The 21,171-nt window shown below is 46.3% G+C and overlaps 1 protein-coding gene across 5 annotated transcripts in view; it reads left to right on the top strand.

The window, feature by feature from the left end:
- Nucleotides 1-21,171, top strand: part of NRDE2 (NRDE-2, necessary for RNA interference, domain containing) — a 70,275-nt gene that overhangs the window by 28,136 nt on the left and 20,968 nt on the right. For all 5 annotated transcript variants that reach the window (XR_012655828.1, XM_075065633.1, XM_032784421.2 and 2 more), the window contains 3 exons: nt 2,839-3,295; nt 3,582-3,987; nt 14,005-14,138. Coding sequence is in view for 4 of the 5 variants with exons in the window: in XM_075065633.1 (XP_074921734.1) it covers nt 2,839-3,295; nt 3,582-3,987; nt 14,005-14,138 (997 nt within the window). In the remaining variant the exon portion in view is untranslated. The remainder of the gene's footprint in view (nt 1-2,838; nt 3,296-3,581; nt 3,988-14,004; nt 14,139-21,171) is intronic.

The raw sequence follows: 21,171 nt of genomic DNA, 5'->3' as shown, positions 1-21,171 counted from the left end.
TGTCACCGCAAATTTATGAGCACATCCCGCTCTTTGTGCAAGGTCAGTAACAAAAAGTAATAAGATCGGCCCAAAACCGTCCTTGAGGATCCCACTAGTAACCTCCAGCCTGACAATCACCCTTCAGTAACCCGCTGGAGTCTCCCTTAACGCATTCTTATCACCTTACAACTTTCAATATATCCCCATCTTTCCAATTTACTAACAGTTCCCCATGCGGAGACGTGTCAAACGCCTTACGAAATCGAGGTAAATTAGATCACTTGCATTTCCTTGTCCTAGAGTATCGTCACGCCCTCCAAAGAGAGTCAGGTGGTTTGGCACGAATCTACCTTAGTAATACTACCTTTAGTAAATCCATGTTGCAATTCGTCCCAATTACCATTGACCTCAATGTCCTTAACTACTTTTCTCCTTTAAAATTTTTTTCCAAGACCTTACACACTACAGACGTCAAGCTAACAGGCCTATAATTTACCCGGATCACTTTTATTCCCTTTCTTAAAAATAGGAACTACGTTAGCAATTCTCCAGTCGTACGGTACAACCCCGAGTTTACCGATTGTTAAAATTCTCGCTAACGGGCTCGCAATTTCACCTGCGCCAGTTCCTTAATATCCTCGGATGGAGATTGTCCGGCCCTCCGATTTGTCCCATTAAGCTGTTCAAGTTTGGCCTCTACCTCAGATGCGGTAATATCCACCTCCATATCCTCATTCCCATTTATCATCCCTCCATCATCCCTAAACTCCTCACTAGTCTTATTAAAGACTGAGGCAAAGTACTTATTTAGATATTGGGCCATGCCTAGGTTATCCTTAACCTCCGTTCCATCCTCAGTGTATAGCGGCCCCACTTCTTCTTTCTTTGTTTCTCTCTTATTTATGTGGCTGTAGAACCTTTTACTATTGGTTTTGATTCCCTTTGCAAGGTCCAGTTCTACATGGCTTTTAGCCTTCCTCACTTTTATCCTCTACACGTTCTGACCTCACTAAGGTAGCTTCCCTTGCTAATCCCGCCTTTCTTCCACTCCCTGTAAGCTTTCTGCTTTTTCCTAATCCCCTCTCTGAGTGCTTGCTCATCCAGCTTTGGCCTACAACTCCTGCCCATGGTTTTTTTCCCCTTCTTGGATGCAGGCGATCGCTCCGACAGTTTCTTTCGCTGCAGCTGCGACTTAAGTAATTCCAGGCCTCCTCCTGCATCTGCATTTAAATCCACAAGTTTCCTCGTCCAATCCACTTCCCTAACTAATTTCCTTAACTCTTTAAAATTAAGCCCTCAGAAGTCGAAAACCCTAATCCCAGATCTACGTTTGTTTATCCTGCCATCTAATTTGAATTGAAGAGCTCACGAGGAGCATCCAGATACATACATTGTAATCTCATCTAAGAATCGAAGCCAGCGCAATCATCGAATGCAAGGTCCCCTACCAACCCCATTTTCACGAGTCCCACTGCTCAGCAAAACCAAATTACAATGGCATATCCCCTCTCGTAAGGTCACTTCCACACTTGATGAAAAATCAACCGCAGCACTCCTAAAATCTGACACTCATATCTCTGCAAGTACCCGGCCTCTCGTCATCTAATCACGGAATGAAGTGCCATAATCAAACGTGCGATGACACCAGTCCATGTGTTTACTCTTAAAGAGTTCTATCTACCAAACAGATCCCCGCGGCTTGTAGCACACCCCAGCACCGTCTCAAGGGAAGCTCTAGAGCGATACTTACCCACAAAGTGATTACCAGAACGACAATATACAAGCAGCCCAGTGAGGACACAATGCTACTCTCACAACCCACTTGCTTTTTCTTCCTGTCTTTTCTAAACAGCACATAGCCTTCAATACCTGTACTCCAGTCATGAGTACTATTCCACCAGGTTTCTGTTATCCCTATAATATCCGGTTTCACTTCCTGCACCAGTAGCTCCAGTTCCTCCATCTTGTTACCTAGGCTCCTCGCATTAGTGTACAGACATTTTAATTTTTGGCGTTTGGTGTCAGTGACATTCTTTCCCCCGTCGTGCACAGACCTTCTACCACCAGCATCACCCGTTAGTCTAGTTTCAACTCCGCTTTTCCTCGTTGTTGTTGTTGTTGTAAATCTAACGCTGGTACTTTGTATGCTGAGCTAGAGCAATATGTATATAATTTGTGACACAATTCTGCTGCCAAAAATATTTAAAGCTCAGCACATTTGTATACCCTTTACCTTGCATGTATTTTGTAGTAAATTTCTGTACATATTTGTCATGTTGTCATGTAGCTCTGATTCCTGTGGTCTTGTCCACGTAGATTTGGTCTATTCCTTTTTGTGAAATTGTTAATAATACAAAAAGGAACAGAGACCTAGAGATACAGAAAACTAGCACAGGACAAGGCTACTTATACTCTGTTTTTCCTGTATAAAAATAATCCAATTTACATAGCAAATATGGAGTCTTAAATATGTAGCAGTATCTTGATTGGATGGCCCCCAGTTTGTCCACATGAGAAGAGTGGTTCATGCAACTAGAAGGAAGAGAAAAAGTGATCTTTCATGAAGCACTACAGATCTTGCTTAGAAAGTATTAATTAAGTGGCAGTTTAATGCTTGCTTCAGTTCTAATGCATATAGTAGAAGCTCTGATGGGAAAGAAAAGTTGAACTGGAGTAAGAGGGGAAAAAAAATAAGTACTTTGTACCTTTTTAAAGCTCTGTACAAATATCTAATTCAATTAGGAAATACTGAAAAGCGAACTTCTGTCTTATAAAAGATAAAAATACATATTTGACTAATGTATATTTTAATGGTCGCATTTTTTTAAAAATGCATTGTTGTATTTTTTCTTTAAGATACAAGCGGAAAGGTGACTCATGCCTTGGTATTGACCTAACGAAACAATGTATAACTTGGGAAAGTTCCATGGTAGAAAAGAAACAGTCCCACAAGCAACCTGAGCGCTACTTCACGAAGAATAGTGTGCAGTTATTGAGCACAGATGGAATTCCAGTTTACAGTAAAAGCCAAACTTCATCTGGTCCAAGCACTTTTATACCGGTTTCACAACTGGACAGTGATGCTCCTCCTCCAACAACCTGTGTGAATCCTCTTGGGATTTATGATCCATTGACCACACTCTGGTTGCAAGGAAAAGGTCCCCCAGAGCATGAGACTTTAAAGCAGCAGGCATCCCAAGAGACCAGTGAGAATGTTAACTCTATTCTAAAGGCAAAAGTGGAAGAATATAATAGGATGGTCAGAGAAAATCCAAGAGATGTTCACACTTGGATGGAATTTGTTTCTTTTCAGGTACACATTCTTGTACTTCTCGTTGCAGTAATTTGTGATATATTTATTTTATTTGTATCAGAGTAATTTTCTGCTTAACATCTTGTTTCTGAGTTAAATTATATATGTGTGTTTATGCTATTATACATGAAATATTTTGTGATTTATGTGTTAAAAAAAAACTTGCACTAATAGAGAGAGATGCAGTCATTCATTCTCACTTATGTCAACCTTCTCCTTTGTGCTTCAACAAAGCCTGACAACCTTCTGTATTTATAACTTTGTGTTGATTTTCTTTTCTTTTAAGGATGAAGTAATGAGAGGACCCAGCCCTTACGCCATCAAAGAGGGAGAGCAGGAAATAAGGAGAAAATCATTCAAGCTAATCCTAGAAAAGAAACTGGCCATTTTAGAGAGAGCTATTGAAAGCAACCCAAATGATGTTGATCTGAAACTTGCCAAGCTGAAGCTTTGTACAGAATTCTGGGAACCATCAAGTTTGATCAAAGAATGGCAGAAACTGGTTTTTTTGCATCCCAATAATCCAGTCCTGTGGCAGAAATATCTCTTATTTTGTCAAAGTCAGTTCAGCACCTTTTCAGTTTCAAAAGTCCACAGTTTATATGGAAAATGTTTGAGCACTTTGGGAGCTGTACAGGATGGCAGCATGGTATCACATCCTGTACTGCCTGGCACAGAAGAAGCTATGTTAGGTAAGATCATTATCTTTTTATATCTCATTTTATGGCCATTAAGATTTTCATATAGGCTGAATATATTTTTAGGAAGAGATTCTTCTCTGTATTGTGCTAATTTTTTGCTTTGCAAAGAGCCTGCTGAAAAAGTCTGGTATCTTGTCTCTTTAGGTGATAGTAAAAGTAAATATTCAAGCCCAATATAGATACAACAGATGCTTCCCTTCCCCAAAAGAGCTTGTGATATCACATCCAGTAATGCTCTGTGAAGAGTTTAAAGTACAGATTTCAAGGGAAGGGATTTGTAGCCAACATCAAATAGGTGTGTTGTTTATCTTCGCAAAATAAATTCCTTTGGTTTGCGCAGCAAATAGCAGTTATATATACAGATGAAACTTCTGAGTACTCTTAACTAGGGCTGTCAATCACAGTTTACTCACACGATTAACTCAGAAATTAAGCGCGATTAAAAAAAATTAATTGTGAGTAATCACACTGTTAAACAATAGAATAACAATTTAAATTTAATATTTTTGGATGTTTTCCTACATTTTCAAGTATATCTATTTCAGTTACATCACAGAATACAAAGTGTACAGTGCTCACTTTATATTTTATTACAAATATTTGCCCTGTAAAAATGATAAAAGAAATTGTATTTTTTCAATTCACCTCATACAAGTACTGTTGTGCAATTTCCATCTGAAAGTGTAACTTACAAATGTAGATTTTTTTGTTGTTACATAACTGCACTCAAAAACAAAACAATACAAAACTTTAGCGCCTACATGTACTCTGTGCTGCTACTTGTTCAGACAATTGCTAAGAGAAACAAGTTTGTTTGCATTTACGAGAGGTAGCTTCTTGTTTACAGTGTCACCTAAAAGTGAGAACAGGCATTCACATGACACTGTTACAGCTGGCGTCACAAGTTATTTACGTGCCAGATGTGCTAAAGATTCATATGGCTCTTCATGCTTTGGCCATCATTCCAGAGGACTTGCTTCCATGCTGATGATGCTTGTTTAAAAAAAAATGCGTTAATTAAATTTGTGACTGAATCCTTGGGAGTATTGTATGTCTCCTGCTCTGTTTTACCCTCCTTCTGCCATATATTTCATATTCTAGCAGTCTTGGATGATGACTCAGCACATGTTGTTCATTTTAAGAACACTTTCACTGCAAATTTGACAATATGCAAAGAAGATACCAGTGTGAAATTTCTAAAAATAGCTACAGCACTTGACCCAAGATTTAAGAATCTGAAGTGCTTTCCAAAATCGGAGAGGGAGGAGGTGTGGAGCATGCTTTCAGAAGTCTCGGAAGAGCAGCACTCCGATGCAGAAACTACAGAACCCTAACCACAGAAAAAGAAAACCAGCTGTTTGCAGGTGACAGTTGATTCAGATTATGAAAATGAACATGTCGGGTCTGCACGGCTTTGGCTCATTATCGAGCAGAACCCATCGTCAGCATGGATGCATGTCCTCTGGAATGGTGGTTGAAGCATCAAAGATCATAATCTTTAGTGCATCTGGCATGTAAATATCTTGTAGCACATGTTCTCACTTTCAGGTGACATTGTAAACAAGAAGCAGGCAGCATTAGCTTCTGCAAATGTAAACAAACCTGTTTGTCTGAGTGATTGGCTGAATAAGAAGTAGGGCCGATTGGACCTGTAGGCTCTAAAGTTTGACATTGTAGACAATGTAGATAACACCCCAAAATATTTAAATAAATAGTATTCTTCAAGTGATTGTTCATGTGCATTACACATTAGGTGTGCGTGTGCCAAGTGCATGGACATCAGAAACTTTTTCCCTTGGCGACTCCAGTTGGGTTGGCAGGGGAGCCCCCGCCAGAGCGGCGCCTCATGCTGGTGCATATATACCCTTGTCGACCCAACCCTCCCTCAGTTCCTTCTTACCGTCCATGGCAGCATTGGAAGAGTTCTTCATCTCTTGCCTCAGTGTCCCTTAGCATTGTTATCAGCGTTTAGCAGTTATCAGTAGTTAACAGTTAGCAGTAGTTAGCACTTCTCAATAGTGATAGTTAAGCTTCCTTTGTTCTAGGTGTTTGGAAGCTCTTCCAACACCAGCCCTGGGCTGCGGGGTATGCCGCAGGCCCAGGGCTTTAAGGTTTGTGCCACGTGCCGCAAGCCTGTGCCTATTAGCGATCCCCATGACTCGTGTCTCCGTTGCCTGAGGGAATCACATCAGACAGAGCGCTGCAAGATCTGTAAGGCCTTTAAGCCAAGGACTAAGAAAGAGACTTTCGTCTCAAGCAGCTGCTCATGAAGGCCATGCTGCAACCTTTGGCCTTGGACCATCCAACCTCGGCACCAGATTCCTCGTTTCGGAGTGCCCCTGCGTCAGTTTGTGATCTGGCACCAGTGACGCACTGCAAGCATACCGCACTGAGGCAACAAGACAGGCCCCGGCACTGTTCGACCTCGCCGGCCCAGTCGAAGGGCCAGCCTAAGACCTGAGGGCGCTCCCCGCATAAGACGGCGGCACCGCCAAGGGAACCGAGCACGCAAAAGGACATTGCTGTCGCAGGGCATGTCCCGGCACTGGTGGCTCCAGCCTCTAAGAGCCTGTTTGAGCCCTGGGCTAAGCGCCTCAAGTGCGGAGGAAGGGCTGGAGGTGCTCACAGAACAGCCCTCCGCACCGGACTCCTTTGAGGCAGCAAAGTACTTCATCAAATTGTCTACGACGAGCCCCCTCGCTGCCAAGGAGAAGCCTCCGGCACTGTCACTAAGACTGCCATCTAGAGGCAAACCGGCAATGGTGCGCCCATCGAGGTCACCATCCTGGTGTTGGGCCCAGTCGAGCTCAGCCTTCGTGGATTCCCGGTTGCCCCTGACTCAGCGAGCCTCGAGGACACCAGACCCCAGCCAACACATGGCACTGGCTCTGCCAATGCACCACTCCCTGGCACCATCACTGGGCTGGCACTGAGGCGATGCAAGGCCAAAGTCCCCGGGCCTGGCCACAAGCCATCAATACTGTTCCCGGTTGACGAGGCACCGTTCCCAGCCCTACAGCGGCACTGATCCATGCCATTGCCCTGGCCTTCAAGGTCAGCGTCCTTGGAATCTGAGGTGGACTTGGGCTGCTCCATCTATGCCCGCAGGGCACTGACTAGCAGGGAGCCCCAAACCCCGTGGCATCCCCAATGGGGCCCACCAGGACCATGGCCGTTTTGGACACTATGGGCTTATCACCAGCAGCAAGGGTCCTGCTCCAGAGCCTTAAGATATGGCTACTTGAGGCATCGGTCCTGGTCCCCGCACTGATGCCCTTCCGCACCTAAGGAGGCCACGGTTTCTAGGCCACCAGACACTTCTCCGGAACACAGGAGGGCGGAAGCGGCACCGAGCCCAGTGCCGTCCCAGACGCAGTCAGTCAGGCCCCAGATGAGCCCCCACTGTGCAAGGAGGTGCAATAAGGGCTAGAGGACAAGACATAGAAGGCCCTAACCTCTTCGTCCTCCTCAGATGAAGCTGTGGCGGGCATGGCGGTATCGGGACCTCCCCCAATCGACCACAGGGTGCACCAGGAGCTGCTCTGCAGGATAGCCCAGAACTTGGGCCTGTAGGCGAAGGAGGTGGTAGAGCAGGAGGATCCTATGGTGGACATCTTAAGCCCTGAAGGCCCCTCCAGAATCGCACTCCTGGTCATAAAGACAATCCAGTCAAACTATAAGATGGTTTGGCAACCTCCAGCATGCCAATAGCAAAGGGCATAGAGAGGAAGTACTTTGCCCCTTCCAAGGGTTATGACTTCCTCTTCTGTCACCGGTCCTCTTTTCACTGGTTGTCTCTGTGGTCAATGAATGGGAATGACATGGGCAGCAAGCCTCCGCTCCCAAGGCCAAGGAGGCAAAACGTCTAGACCTATTCGGCAGAAAGGTCTATTCCTCTGGGGGCCTCCAATTGAGGATCGCGAATCAGCAGGCGATCCTGAATAGACGTAATTTTAATTCCTGGGCAACAGTTTCCAAATTTAAGGATTCCTTACCCCAGGGCTCTCAACTTGAGTTCACGACCCTCATGGATGAAGGGAAGGCAGTAGCCAAAACTTCTCTGCAGGCCTCCCTCAACTCGGCGGACGCTGCAGACAGAACAATGACCTCAGAAGTGGTAATGAGATGCTTGGTGTGGCTCCAGGCTTCAGGCCTTCTGCCAGAGGTCCAAAATACCCTTCAAGACCTCCCATTCAAAAGGTCCGGCTTCTTCTCAGACCAAACGGATGCCAGGCTGCATAGCCTTAAAGACTCCCGGGCAACCCTTAAGTTGTTGGGGATGCACACCCTGGTAACACAGAGGAAACCTGTCAAGCCCCAGCCGCCACAACAAAGGTCAATACCAACCTCACCATAGGCAGGAACCATACTGTAGGACAGGCGGAGACAATAGGCATAGGCGGAACAACACACCTAGCCAAAGCCAGGGCCAGGGCATGCTACAACCTGGCAACAAACAAGGGTTTTGAAGGTGCACTCAAGAACAGCCCATCGAACCAGTTACCAGATCCTTCCCTATGTTTCCTGACCCGCTTCTACCGTGCGTGGTCCCATATAATATCGGACCGTTGGGTCCTACGCATGGTGAAAGTGGGATACACGCTTCAGTTCTCCTCCTCTCCTCCCTCCCACCCACCCCACTTCCCTGTCCCTCTCCAGGGATCCCTCTCATGAGCAACTCCTGATGTAGGAGGTACAGACACTCCTCGAGGCGGGGGCTATGGAAGAGGTCCCTTGGGACCTAAGGGGAAAGGGGTTTTACTCCCGTTATTTCCTTATCCTCAAAGCAAAGGGCGGGGGGGTCTTTGACCCATTTTAGACCTGTGTGGACTCAACAAATTCTTAGTCAAGGTCCACTTCCGCATGGTCTCCCTTGGCTCTATTATCCCGGGGATTGGTACGCTGCCCTTGATATGAAAGATGCGTACTTTCACATTATCATTCATCCCACTCACCGGCGGTTCCTGTGGTTCATCATAAACCAGCACCATTACCAGTTTACGGGCCTGGTGACAGCCCCACATGTGTTCATGAAATGCATGTCAGTAGTGGCAGCCTTTCTTCGCAAAAGAAAAATGTGAGTATACCCGTACTTAGATGACTGACTGTCTTGCAGATTGGTCCAAGGAGAAGGTCCGCTCCCACATGTTGATGGCACTGGATGTATTCCACAGGCTAGGTCTCCTAGTGAATGTGCCCAAGTCTTCCCTGATACCCACACAGAGGATGGAGTTCATCGGGGAAGTCCTGGACTCGGTACAGATGCGAGTGAGCCTCCCTGAATCCAGATTTCTGGCCATCCAGCGTGCTGTAGACTCCATGCTGAGGTTCCTCACAATCAAAGCCAGATGCTGCCTGCAGCTCCTAGGACACATGGCGGCATGCACCCATGTGGTCAAACACGCTTGTCTGCGTCTCAGGACTTTGCAGTTGTGGCTAGCCCAGTCGTATCATCCCAGCAGAGACCCCCCCCATGGACCTTGTAGTGACAGTTCCTGCCCAGGTATTGGACTCTCTGGACCGGTGGCTCAATCAGCAGGTAGCTTCCGAAGGGATGCCCTTCGCCACACTGCCACACGATGTGTGACACTGGTAACAGATGCGTTGGACCTCGGCTGGGGAGCACACTTGGGGGACCTACGGATGCAGGGCTTTTGGTCCAGGGACGAAATGTCACCCTCCATCAACGTAAGGGAGCTCAGGGCAGTTCACCTAGCCTGCCAGACCTTTCACACTACTTTAGAAGGGCACAGCATGACAGTTCTCACAGACAACACCACTGCCACGTTCTATATAAACAAACAGAGCGGAGCCTGTTCCTCTCCCTTCTGCCAAGAGGCTCTTCTCCTATGGGACTTTTGTATAGCCCGCTCAGTGCACCTTGTAGCATCATACCTTCCGGGGGAGCAAAACGAGTTGACACAATGCCTCAGCCGGTTGTGCCAAATGCACGAATGGACAATGAGATCGGATATCTTGCATTTGATCTTCCAGAAGTGGGGATTTCCCCAAATGGACCTCTTTGCCACCAAGGACAACAGTCAATGCCAAAACCACAGTCTGGGCTCGGTTGCAGATGCCTTCATGATCCCTTGCAGCGGGAGTCTGAAGTACACCTTTCCACCACTCCTGCTTATCCATAGAGTCCTCCTCAAGGTTCGCAGGGACAAAGCAGTGATGATTCTTATCGCACCGGCTTGGCCCCACCAACATCGGTTTACGACTTTGCTGGAACTGTCAGTGGCCACCCCGATTGCCCTGCCCCTGCCCTGCCCCTGCCCCTGCCTCATCATGCAGGACCGCAGGTGCCTGCTCCACTCAAACCTGCTATCGCTATATCTAATGGCATGGAAACTGTGTGGTTGAATGCTGTGGAGAGTCAGTGCTCCCTTCAGGTACGACAAATTCTCCTCAGTAGTAGGAAGCCTTCCATTAGGGCAACATACCTCGCTAAGTTGAAGAGATTCTCATGCTGGTGTGAACCAAAGCACATACAGCCTCTACAGGCCTCTGTTCCAGTCATACTGGAATACCTACTGCACCTCAAACATCAAGGTCTCTCCCCCTTCTCAATTAGAGTACATCTGGCTGCAAGTTAAGCTTTCCATTCGGGGGAGTCTGGGCATTCGGTGTTTTCTAACCCGATGATATCCCGGTGAGAGTGTGTTTCTTTACTCTCGCCCACTGGTCCCTCCCTGGAACTTTAACCTGGTCCTGACCAAACTCATGAGACCTCCCTTTTGAGCCCCTAGCCTCTTGCGCTTTCACTCACCTCTCCTGGAAGGTAGTGTCTTTGGTGGCCATTACATCTGCAAGGAAGGTGTCAGAACTGAGGGTCCTCACTTCGGAGCCCCCTTATACAGTTTTTTATAAGAACAAGGTGCAACTTAGGCCACACCCTAAATTCCTCCCTAAAGTAATTTGGCAATTTCATATGGGACAGGACATTTGTTTGCCAGTGTTCTTTCCCAAACCACACACGGACCCGAGTCGCCATAGCCTGCATACTCTAGATGTTCATCGGGCCCTGGCGTTCTATCTGGAGAAAACTAGACCTTTCCGCAAGTCAACGCAGTTGTTCGCTGTCATTGCGGAAGGAATAAAAGGGCTTCCAGTCTCAGCACAACAGATTTCATCGTGCATTGTATCTGTGCATGCTGTGAGCTCGCCAAGGTGCCAGCCCTGGCAATCACGGCCCACTTGACTAGGGCTCAAGCATCCTCGACAACTTTTCTGGCACAGGTTCCGCTCTAGGAGATCTGTAGAGCAGCCACCTGGTCGTCGGTGTACACAGTCACAGCCCACTATGCAGTCCATCAACAGGCCAGAGGGTACGCGGCAGTCGGCAGGGCTGTGCTTCACTCAATTGTTCCATGACTCCTATCCACCTCCTGTGGTAAGCTTGTGCGTCACCTAATGTGGTAATGGACGTGAACAATCACTCAAAGAAGGAAAAACCTTTTCGTAACTGTTGTTCTTTGAGATGTGTTGTTCACATCCATTACATTTCCCACCCTCTTGCCCCTCTGGCAGAGTCACCGGCAAGAAGGAACTGAGGAAGGGTCGGTCGGGTCGGCAGGGGTATATATGCACCAGTATGAGGTGCTGCTCTGGCGGGGGCTCCCCTGCCAGCCCGACGGGAGCCGCTAAGGGAAAAAGTTTCCAGTGTCTGTGCACGCGGCACGCGCACACTAATGTGTAACGGACATGAACAACACATCTCGAAGAACAACAGTTACGAAAAGGTATGTAACCGTTTTTTCTATTGTTTAACAGTATAATTAATCACAAATAATTTTTGTAATCGGTTGATAGCCCTACTCCTAATTATTGGGGAAAGGATAATGGGAAGTCTGTTTTTTTGTCCTGAGAATCCCCTCTAAGGAAGTTGAATTCAAAACTCTGACAATATAGGAATAAAATGTATACTCTATTGATTTAAAGACTTAAAGTGCTGGATTACCAATTGGTTTAGAGTGCTTCTACATTGCGTGTTCATTTAAGCTGGGCTGGACAGAGCACTGGGAAATATACTATAGGAACAAATCCTGCACTGGCAGATAGATGTTGGACCACATGATAATAGCTTCTTACATCTACAATTTCTGACATTTTAACCACATCGTACAGCCATCACAGTAAGGGGTGTTTCTCTGAGTATGGATATCCTTATTGATCCTCATTTCTTAATCTGTAAATTCTTTTTCTTACCAAACACCTTTAAGTTATTTTCAATGTTTGCCACTTTCTTTGGGGAAAAAAGTTTGCAAATACCTTGTGTTAAATGGACAATAATCAGATTTTTTTTCAAAGAAACAAACTTCTTTGTTTATTGATATTCCTCTGATTGAAATGAAAATAGACTCAATTTCACTTTTGTGTCTGGTCATTTTCATTTTCTGGTTCACGTGCACTAGCATGATGCTGTTATAGTTGGGTTGAAAACATTTTAGGATAATGGTTTTGACATCAGAATTAAAATAATACTAATGGAAACATTTCTGAGAGTTTCAGGTTTTGTGAATGCTTCTTTTAACCAAACCTAAATCTTGGGTTAAATTTGACCTGACAGTGTCCCTTTACTTGGTAGAAAAATTACCAAATTGTCAGTCATGATAAACGCATTTACAGGTGACATAATCCTGTTATGAAGATAGTGGGTACTAAAGATGTATGTCAGTCTCCTATCTTCAGCCTTTGACGAGTACGGATAAATGAACGGATTAAAAAACCTGGTGAATTATGCCATCTAGTGTTTAATCAAATGTATTGCTAGCTGCATGAAAATAAAAACAATGGGGAATCTGGTGGCACCTTAAAGACTAACATTTATTTGGGCATAAGCTTTCTTGGGTAAAAAAACTATTTCTTCAGATGCATGGAGTGAAAATTACAGATACATGGATAAATATATATTGGCACATGAAGAGAAGGGAGTTACCTTACAAGTGGAGAACCAATGTTGAAGGCCAATTTAGTCAGGGTGCATGTGGTCCACTCCCAATAATTGATGAGGAAGTGTCAATGCCCTTCTGCCATGTACATTGGCTAAACCTGACAGTCTCTACCTAAAAGGATAAATGGACACAAATCAGAAATCAGGAATGGTAACATACAAAAGCCAGTAGGAGAACACTTCAGTCTCCCTGGACACTCAGTAACACATTTAAAAGTAGCCATTCTTCCACAAAAAAACTTCAGAAACAGACTTCAAAGAGAAACTGCAGAGCTACAATTCATTTGCAAACTTAACACCATCAATTTGGGCTTGAATAGGGACTGGGAGTGGCTGGCTCACTACAAAAGCAATTTTCCCTCTCTTGATATTGACACCTCCTCCTCAATTATTGGGAGTGGACCACATCCACCTGGACTAAATTGGCGAGGACTCCCCACAGAGCGGTCTCCCCACAGCAGCACCTGGGATGAGGGGGACAGGTGCCTCTCCCTGCTGCGGTGGCTCTAGGGCTGGGCGCCGTAGGATAGGCGCCACTCTCCCAGCCCCTGCAGGTCCCACTGAGGCTGGGTTCAGGGACGGGCACCCCAGCTGTGACAGGTGCAGGCAGGGGCTGGGTTCTGAGAGGGGTGCCCCCACCAGGGCCAGGCTGCCCCCTGACACGGCCATGGCAGATCCGGGCTGCTGCATAGTTGGGGCCGCCAAGGCTGTGGCAGGTTGGAGGTGGGCCTAGGTTAGCAGCAGGGGAGGGGTGCCCCTCCCCCGGCTGCGGCAGGTCCCCGGTCAGGTTCCCTGAGCACTTGCACAGTGCTAAATAGGCTGCTGCGCAGCCGTGCAGCTTACAGGGAACGTAGGCCTTGACATAAATCTTGGACATGCCAGTAACAATTTTAATAATTTTTCGGAAGGTCGTTTTGTTGTTCCAACGTAATGAGTCTCCACAGCACTGGGTAGTGGAGGAGATATGTCTCTTTATCTTTGTGTTACTATCCAATATTGGGGAACTAAATATTACTTTAAAGTATTATGATTTTGTCCCCTTTGCTTTCCAGCTGTCTTTCTTCAGCAGTGCCATTTTCTTAGACAGGCGGGTCATTCTGAGAAAGCTGTGTCTTTGTTCCAAGCCCTGGCTGATTTCACCTTCTTTAAACCTGACAGCGTAAAAGATCTGCCAACAAGAGGACAGGTAGCAATGTCTATTTAGAACTGTTTTTCACTCTGTCTCATTGCATGATCTGTTTACGTTGGAACTTCACACTGACAGAAAAATATTTGCTGATTTAAAGATGTTAGTTAAAATTAAAAATTGATTCACTATTTATTTGGCACTTCTTCAGGGTTGTCCCTGCATTCTCCCCTGGTTGGGAAAGGCAGCCATAGTGCTGTGAGCTTGTGGAACTTTCTGAAACGCATATCCAACAGGGAATGTGCACTCTTACGGCAATGAACATTGGTACCATTCACGCAAACATCATATCTTAGAACCAGCATCAGATCTTGTACCTAGACTTGCAGATGTTTCATCTGACAGCTTGGATGTTGGTTGGTTGAGCACTACTGACAGAGATTGTTCCCTTCAGGTTAAACAAACTCTCATACAAAGTAGGAAGTCCTCCACCAGGAAATGGAAAAATTGTCCTAAAAGTGGAAAAGATTTTGTACATGGGCAGCCAAAAAATTCTGGACCCACTAAAGGCACCAGTACCAAAGGTCTTAGATTATATACTACTCCTGGAACAGGTGAATCCATGTCCCAGCAATATCTGCATGTTGCATACCACTACAGTCACACTCAATCTTGTCACACCAAATGATATTGAAGTTTCTCAAGAACTTCCTTCACATTTATCCTCGAGTTAGAGATCTGAAACCCTCGTGGGACTTCAGTATCATCCTCGTTAAACTCATGGAGACCCCTTTTGTACCACTGTCAAAATGTTCCACAACTTACCATCAAGACTCTTTCCTTCTGGTGGCCATCACCCAAGCTCAGAGGGTCGGTGAGCTCTGAACTCTTATGGATGGATCGCCTTACACTTCCTTTTATTAAAGACAAAGTGGTGTTGAGACCAAACCTCAAGTTCATCTCTAAGATTTTCTTGGACTTTCACCTGAACCAGTAAGAAACCTTGTCAGTTTTTTCCTTAAAGCTGATCCCGATGCCAGGAGAGAAGAAACTGCATACCTTGGATGTATCCAGAGTTTTCCTATGGTACCTTAATAGGATCAAGCCATTTTAGCTGTCTCTGTGTCTCTTTGTGGCTATTTATGGACCATCCAAAGGCCAAGCCATCTCATCACAAGTGGATTGTGTAATGCATTTTTCACCTGCTATCAGCTGGCCGGTGAGGGTCCCCCTTTGAACATTAAGGCATACTAAACCAGAGACCAGACTATATCTATCACCTGCTTCAGAAACATTCTGAGATTTGTGAGACTACACCCTGGAGTAACCCACTAATTTTCGTGAATTACTGTGCCCTTGACATGGGAGAGCAGTACTCCAGTCACAGTTTGATTCAGCCACTAGTCCACACTCTCGCCATCCATGGAAGGCGCTGTTTGTCAGTTATTTACAATATGGTCGACACTGCCATTTGCTTGAAGGAGGAGGAGAATGGATACTTATCCTGCAGTAAATCTGTGCTTCTTTGAGATGATGATGTCAGTTGGGGTCCTACAACCCACTCTGCATCCCTGCTTTTTGGAGTCCCCAGCTACCATGGGCTTCAACTTCTGAGGGAACTTAGGGAGAGGAGTTGCCATTTCACCCTTCATGGCCTCATATGGGAGCATGAGGAAGCATAGGGCACATGAGGCACACGCACACCTCTGGCCAAGTCACAGTCTGTGTGTGAGAGATGTCAGGGATATAAGTCCAATGGGGGCCTATCACAGCACTCCTTGTAAGGTCCCTTTATCTGCAGCCGTCGCTCGTATTGCAGGATCCTGGTTTGAAATGTCTCTCATGCCCTTCTGGGCTCCTTTGAATTGGTCCTGCTCTTCAAGCAGTCCTGGCTCTGATGTGGGGCCACATCCCCCAGGGCTCCCTTTCTGGAGAGTCTTCACCTCTCTAGGTCTTTCTGGCCCCAACTCTTAGCTGGCCTACTAAGAGAGTTCAATTCCCCTTCTAGGATGTTTCAAAGTCCAGACCACTTTCCCAGTGGCTGGTAAGGGGGACCCGGGCCTGCCCTCAACTCTGCGTCCCAGCCCGGGGACGCTAAAGATAGCAACCATCTGCCCACCTCCCTTTTAAATAAACTGTGTTGCAGCTACAATTCCCTGGGCTACTTCTCCGTGGCTCCAGCGCATTCTTCACCTTTACCTCGGGGCCTTGTTCTGGTTGAGTCCTAGCAGCCCAGAACTCCTTTGTATTCCCCCTGGCCTCTGCCAGCAGTGCTCTGTCTGGGTCCTGTAGCTCCCTCAGCAGCCAGCCAGCCAGGCACACTAGCCACACTCCACCAGCTCCATTAAGGAACTGATCTCACTCTGGCCTTGCAACTCCTCTTAGACTAGCCTGTTGGGCCCTGATTGGCTGCTTCCCACACAGCCACTCTAGGCTGGTTGGAGGACCTCTCTACTGCCCTTTACTGGGCCAGGGTGTAGCGCGGGCTGCAAGACCTCCAGCAGGGGGTCTCCGGACCAAGTCCACTCTGTCACAGTAGAACTTTTTCATCTCTGCTCCCTTTTTGTTGTTTAACAAATGTATCGGCAGGTTGTATCAAGAACGTGCACAAACTATTATTACAAATTGTATATCTATTTTAAGAAGAAGTACACTCTCACAAAGTTAGTATATGCACTATTAGGAGCTGTACAGAAATAGATTCACTGCCGCCAAAAATAAATCATGGTTTTGAGAGGTTCAGAAAAAATAAATCACTTTTGGTTCTATTTTAATAATAAAAATTAATTAATAATTAATAAAAACCTAAATACGAGGCTGTTTTCCCAGGTGAAAAATTGTATGCTCTTTTGCACTTTTCATATTGAAAAGCTATTTGGTGTGGGTGATGAAATGTCACTTAATATTTCTCCTGTTTGTTTGAAAATGTCATCAGTTTTCTCCATCTCTGTAAACTAAATCATTTATGGCTTTCTGTGCCATGTAGTAAAGAAAAGCGACATCTATTGTATTGAGATGTGAAATCATAAGCTTAATTATTTTAAATTTATAAAATGCACGCAGCTGCACATCCCTGTGTATGCAATACAAAATTACACAGTGAAGACCTAAAACAAAACAAACAACTTACATACAACACTGTACATATTCACATCCTGCTGTCAGACAAAAACCTGGGAAAGGATGGACTCTGCCTCATTTCTAAAGTTTTGTCTGTACTGGGGATTTTTTTTATTTTTATTTATTTTTTATTCCCACCTTTGCTAACGCCAATTTAGCTCATATGGTGTTAGCACCTTAGGAGCCCTAGTTTAGGCAGACTGCCGCTCATGTTTTAAGCACTGTCCTTTAATCATGCCAGCTGACATGGTTTATTAAAACACCAATGGCTTATTCGTACTTGGATTTGCACCTTTACTATACCAGTAGAGTGTTAGCAATGATGGGAATTTTTTGTAAAATTTTTCCTAGTGTACATTAAAGTCTGACTGTCCATTCTAATACCTTGTTCAATTTCTTCTTCATCTTACCATGTCATATCTTGTAGAACATATTCAGGCTTCTCATCTGCCATATATTTTATATATACAGCGACTGGATAGCGTAGTGATTAAGAGCGCCACCCTTTGATACGGGAGACCGCCCTTTGATATGAGAGACTGGGGTTCAAATCCCGGTGGGTACCCAACTTTCCAGTAGGGGTCCTTGGGCAAAAGACCCCCTAACACTTCACCTGCCTACCTCAAATATGAGAGCGACACGAACTAGGAGAGTCCATGTGGCGTCGGACGGCGCCCGGATTAACAAGGTCCGCGCCAGATGTTGAGGAACCAGGACATCTGATGATAAGTGGGCTACTGGAACAACCATTCATGGACGCGACAAGAGACCTGGAATTGATGGAATGCTACTACAACAGTAGACCTAATGAGAGGGATATATGAAACGGAATGAGGGGACTATGGATGTACAAAAGACCTATCCCACACTTACTGAGAAACAGCTAGTTACCCAACGCTTCAACATAGTAAAGAGGAAGCTGCTCTCACAGCTTGAGATAGACCAACTCCACATTACATCCAGACCAAGAAGACCTGGAAGAACAAGTGGATGTGCAGCCCACACCTGAAGCTGAAACTTCCCTGTACCCCGCCATTGCAGAGCACAGCAGCTGATATGAGGCATATAAGATCAGGAGAAACTAGCTACAGTCAGTCTCCGGACCGTTACCAAGGCTCAGTGGGAAGTACCATTCATAGTATGTTAGAGATGCCAATAGAGCCCTCATGACAATCCCTACTATCACCATAACTCAGACCAATGAACTGGTATACGCTACAGCCCTGTAATCCTGGAGATGTTGCTACACGATCAAGAAGAACAACAGTATGTAACCACCCCTGGAAAATGAGGTTGGAGGATAAGATCAAGGCGACTCGGAGAGAAGTTAGTCAGCTGGTGGAACTACAGAAGGGTGTAGAGATTAAGGATAGACTCGGCTACTGAAAAAATAAAGGGCCTGACTCCATCTTGAAGCCCTAGAGACTGCTAAACAAAGCACTGGCTATGAGCTAAGGAGATACACTAGAGAAGCAGAGCCAAAAAAGTAAATGCCCTGTTCTCAAAGAACTCCAAGGTGACTCCCAACTGCAGTGGCAAACCACAATAACAGCAGGAGCCAGCAGCAGAACTGACAGTACTGGAGAACATGGAGAAAGAGAAGATCATAACACCAGTGCAAAGTGGCTGCAGGACCTGAGAACAGAGCACAGCACTCCCAGAACAGAAACCAGTCACCATCACAGTAGAAGACATTCAGCAGCGGGTCAAGAACATGAAGAGCTGGACAGCACCTGGACCAGACATGATCCACCCTACTGGCTACAAAGAACTAACAGCAGTGCATGAACGCCTAGCAGCACAGATGAACCAGCTGCTAGGCAGCAGGCTCCCACCCAAACTGGCTAACACAAGGAAGGACAGTGCTGATCATGAAAGACCCCTGCAAGGGAACATAACCGTCCAACTACGACCAAAACCTGCCTCCCCACAACATGGAAAGTCCTATCAGGCATCATAGCCGCCAAGTACGACCATATGGGCCAGTACATGAGCACAGCTCAGAAGGGCATTGGGGAACAACACCAGAGGCTCAAAAATACCAGTTGCTCATAGATAGAGCAGTCGCCCAAGACTCAAGATCTAGACAGACCAATCTGAGCACACTTGGATTGACTACAGGAAAGCCTACGATCAATGCCGCACACGTGGATCTGTGAATGTCTGGCGCTATACAAAGTCGACAGAACACTAAGGACCTTCCTCAAGAACTCAATGGGACTATGGAAGGACAAACACTGGAAGTCAATCAAGGTAGCTTGCACAAGTGGCCATCAAGTGCGGCATATACCAAGGTGATGCCACTGTCCCGCTGCTGTTCTGCATAGGCCTTAAACCCCTCAGCCAGATAATCACAAGGACTGGATACGGGTACAAGTTCAGGAGTGGAACTACCATCAGCCACCTTCTCTACATGGATGACATCAAGCTGTATGCTTAGAATGAACGAGACATCGACTCGCTAATCCACCTGACGCGGATCTACAGTGAGGATACGGATGTCATTCGGACTGGCAGAAGTGTGGCCGGATGGTAGTGAAGAGAGGGAAGGTAGTCAAGACTGATGGGTGGAACTACCAGCGGGCACCATAGCAGACATACAGACCAGCTACAAGTACCTTGGTCCCGACGAGTCACATGGAACCATTGATGAGGAGGCAAGGAAGACCAGCAACATCCAAGTACACCAAAGGATAGACAGGTCCTGAAGAGCCAGGCTCAGTGGGAAGAACAAGATCCACGTCTATCAACAGCTACGCCCCGCGGTCATCAGATACCCTGCGGTATAGTGAGCTGGCCAAAGGGGACATGAAGCTGCCGATGTGAAGACCCGGAAGCTCCTCACAATGCACGGAGGTTTCCACCCCCAGTCGCAACACCCAGAGACTGATATACCAAGCCGGAAAGAAGCGGGCAGGGCTTGGTGACGTCAAAGCCACTGTCCTGGACGAAACCGGAACATCCAGGAGTACATCAGTAAGATGGCCCCCAAAGATGAGCTACTGAGAGAATGCCTGAGCGCAGCAGACATGGGAGGAAGACCAAGCAGAAGAAGTGCCATGGCAAGACAAGACCCTGCATGGGATGTACCATCGACAGATAGCTGAGGTGGCTGACATTGGAAATCCTACCAGTGCTGGAAAGAGCTGGACTAAAGACAGCACTGAGCACTGATCATAGCAGCACAGAACAGCACTGAGCACCAGATCCATTGAAGCAGGAGTCTACCACGCTAAGAGGACCAAGTGTCAGACTGTGCAGAGAGGCCTCAGAGACCAGTCCAACACATAGTGGCAGGCTGTAAGATGCAGCAGAACAGATACACTGAACGGCACAACCAAGTGGCTGGCATTGTGTACAGGGAACATCTGACAGCATATGGGCGACCCTCCCAAGACCAGATGGGAGATTTCCACAGAAGGTTATGGAGAACAGCAGGCTAGATTCTGTGGGACTTCCAGATCCAGACGGACAGGCAGGTACTGGCCAATCAACCAGACTCGTGGTAATAGACAGGACCAGAAGACAGCGGTGGGTGTAGATTATAGTGCCAAGTGACAGCACATCAGGAAGAAGGATATGAGAAGCTGGAGAAGTACCAGGGCCTGAAAGAGGAACTAGAGAGGATGTGGAAAGGGAAGCCAAAGTGGTCCCAGTGGTGGTAGGAGCACTTGGCTGTGACTCCTAAAGCTGGGTGAGTGGGCTCCAACAGATCCCAGGAACAACATCAGAGCTCTCTGTCCAGAAGAGTGCAGCTGCTAGAACAGCTATACTCGCAGAACCCTCAAACTCCGGCCATCTGTAGAGTACCCGGGTTGAGGAAGACACATACCACCCATAGGGGTGAGAGGGGAATTTTTCTTTTTTATATATATATATGTATATATAAAATAATATTTCTGCTTTAAGTATAGCTATATGGTGTTCTGCTGCCCATAACTATTTCTGTACTTACTGATTTGATACCACAATA

This window comes from Chelonoidis abingdonii, chromosome 4, assembly GCF_003597395.2.
Source record: "Chelonoidis abingdonii isolate Lonesome George chromosome 4, CheloAbing_2.0, whole genome shotgun sequence".
Classification (NCBI taxonomy): domain Eukaryota; kingdom Metazoa; phylum Chordata; order Testudines; family Testudinidae; genus Chelonoidis; species Chelonoidis abingdonii.
The sequence above is the reverse complement of the archived record's forward strand: the minus strand, read 5'-3'. Positions and strand labels throughout refer to the sequence as shown.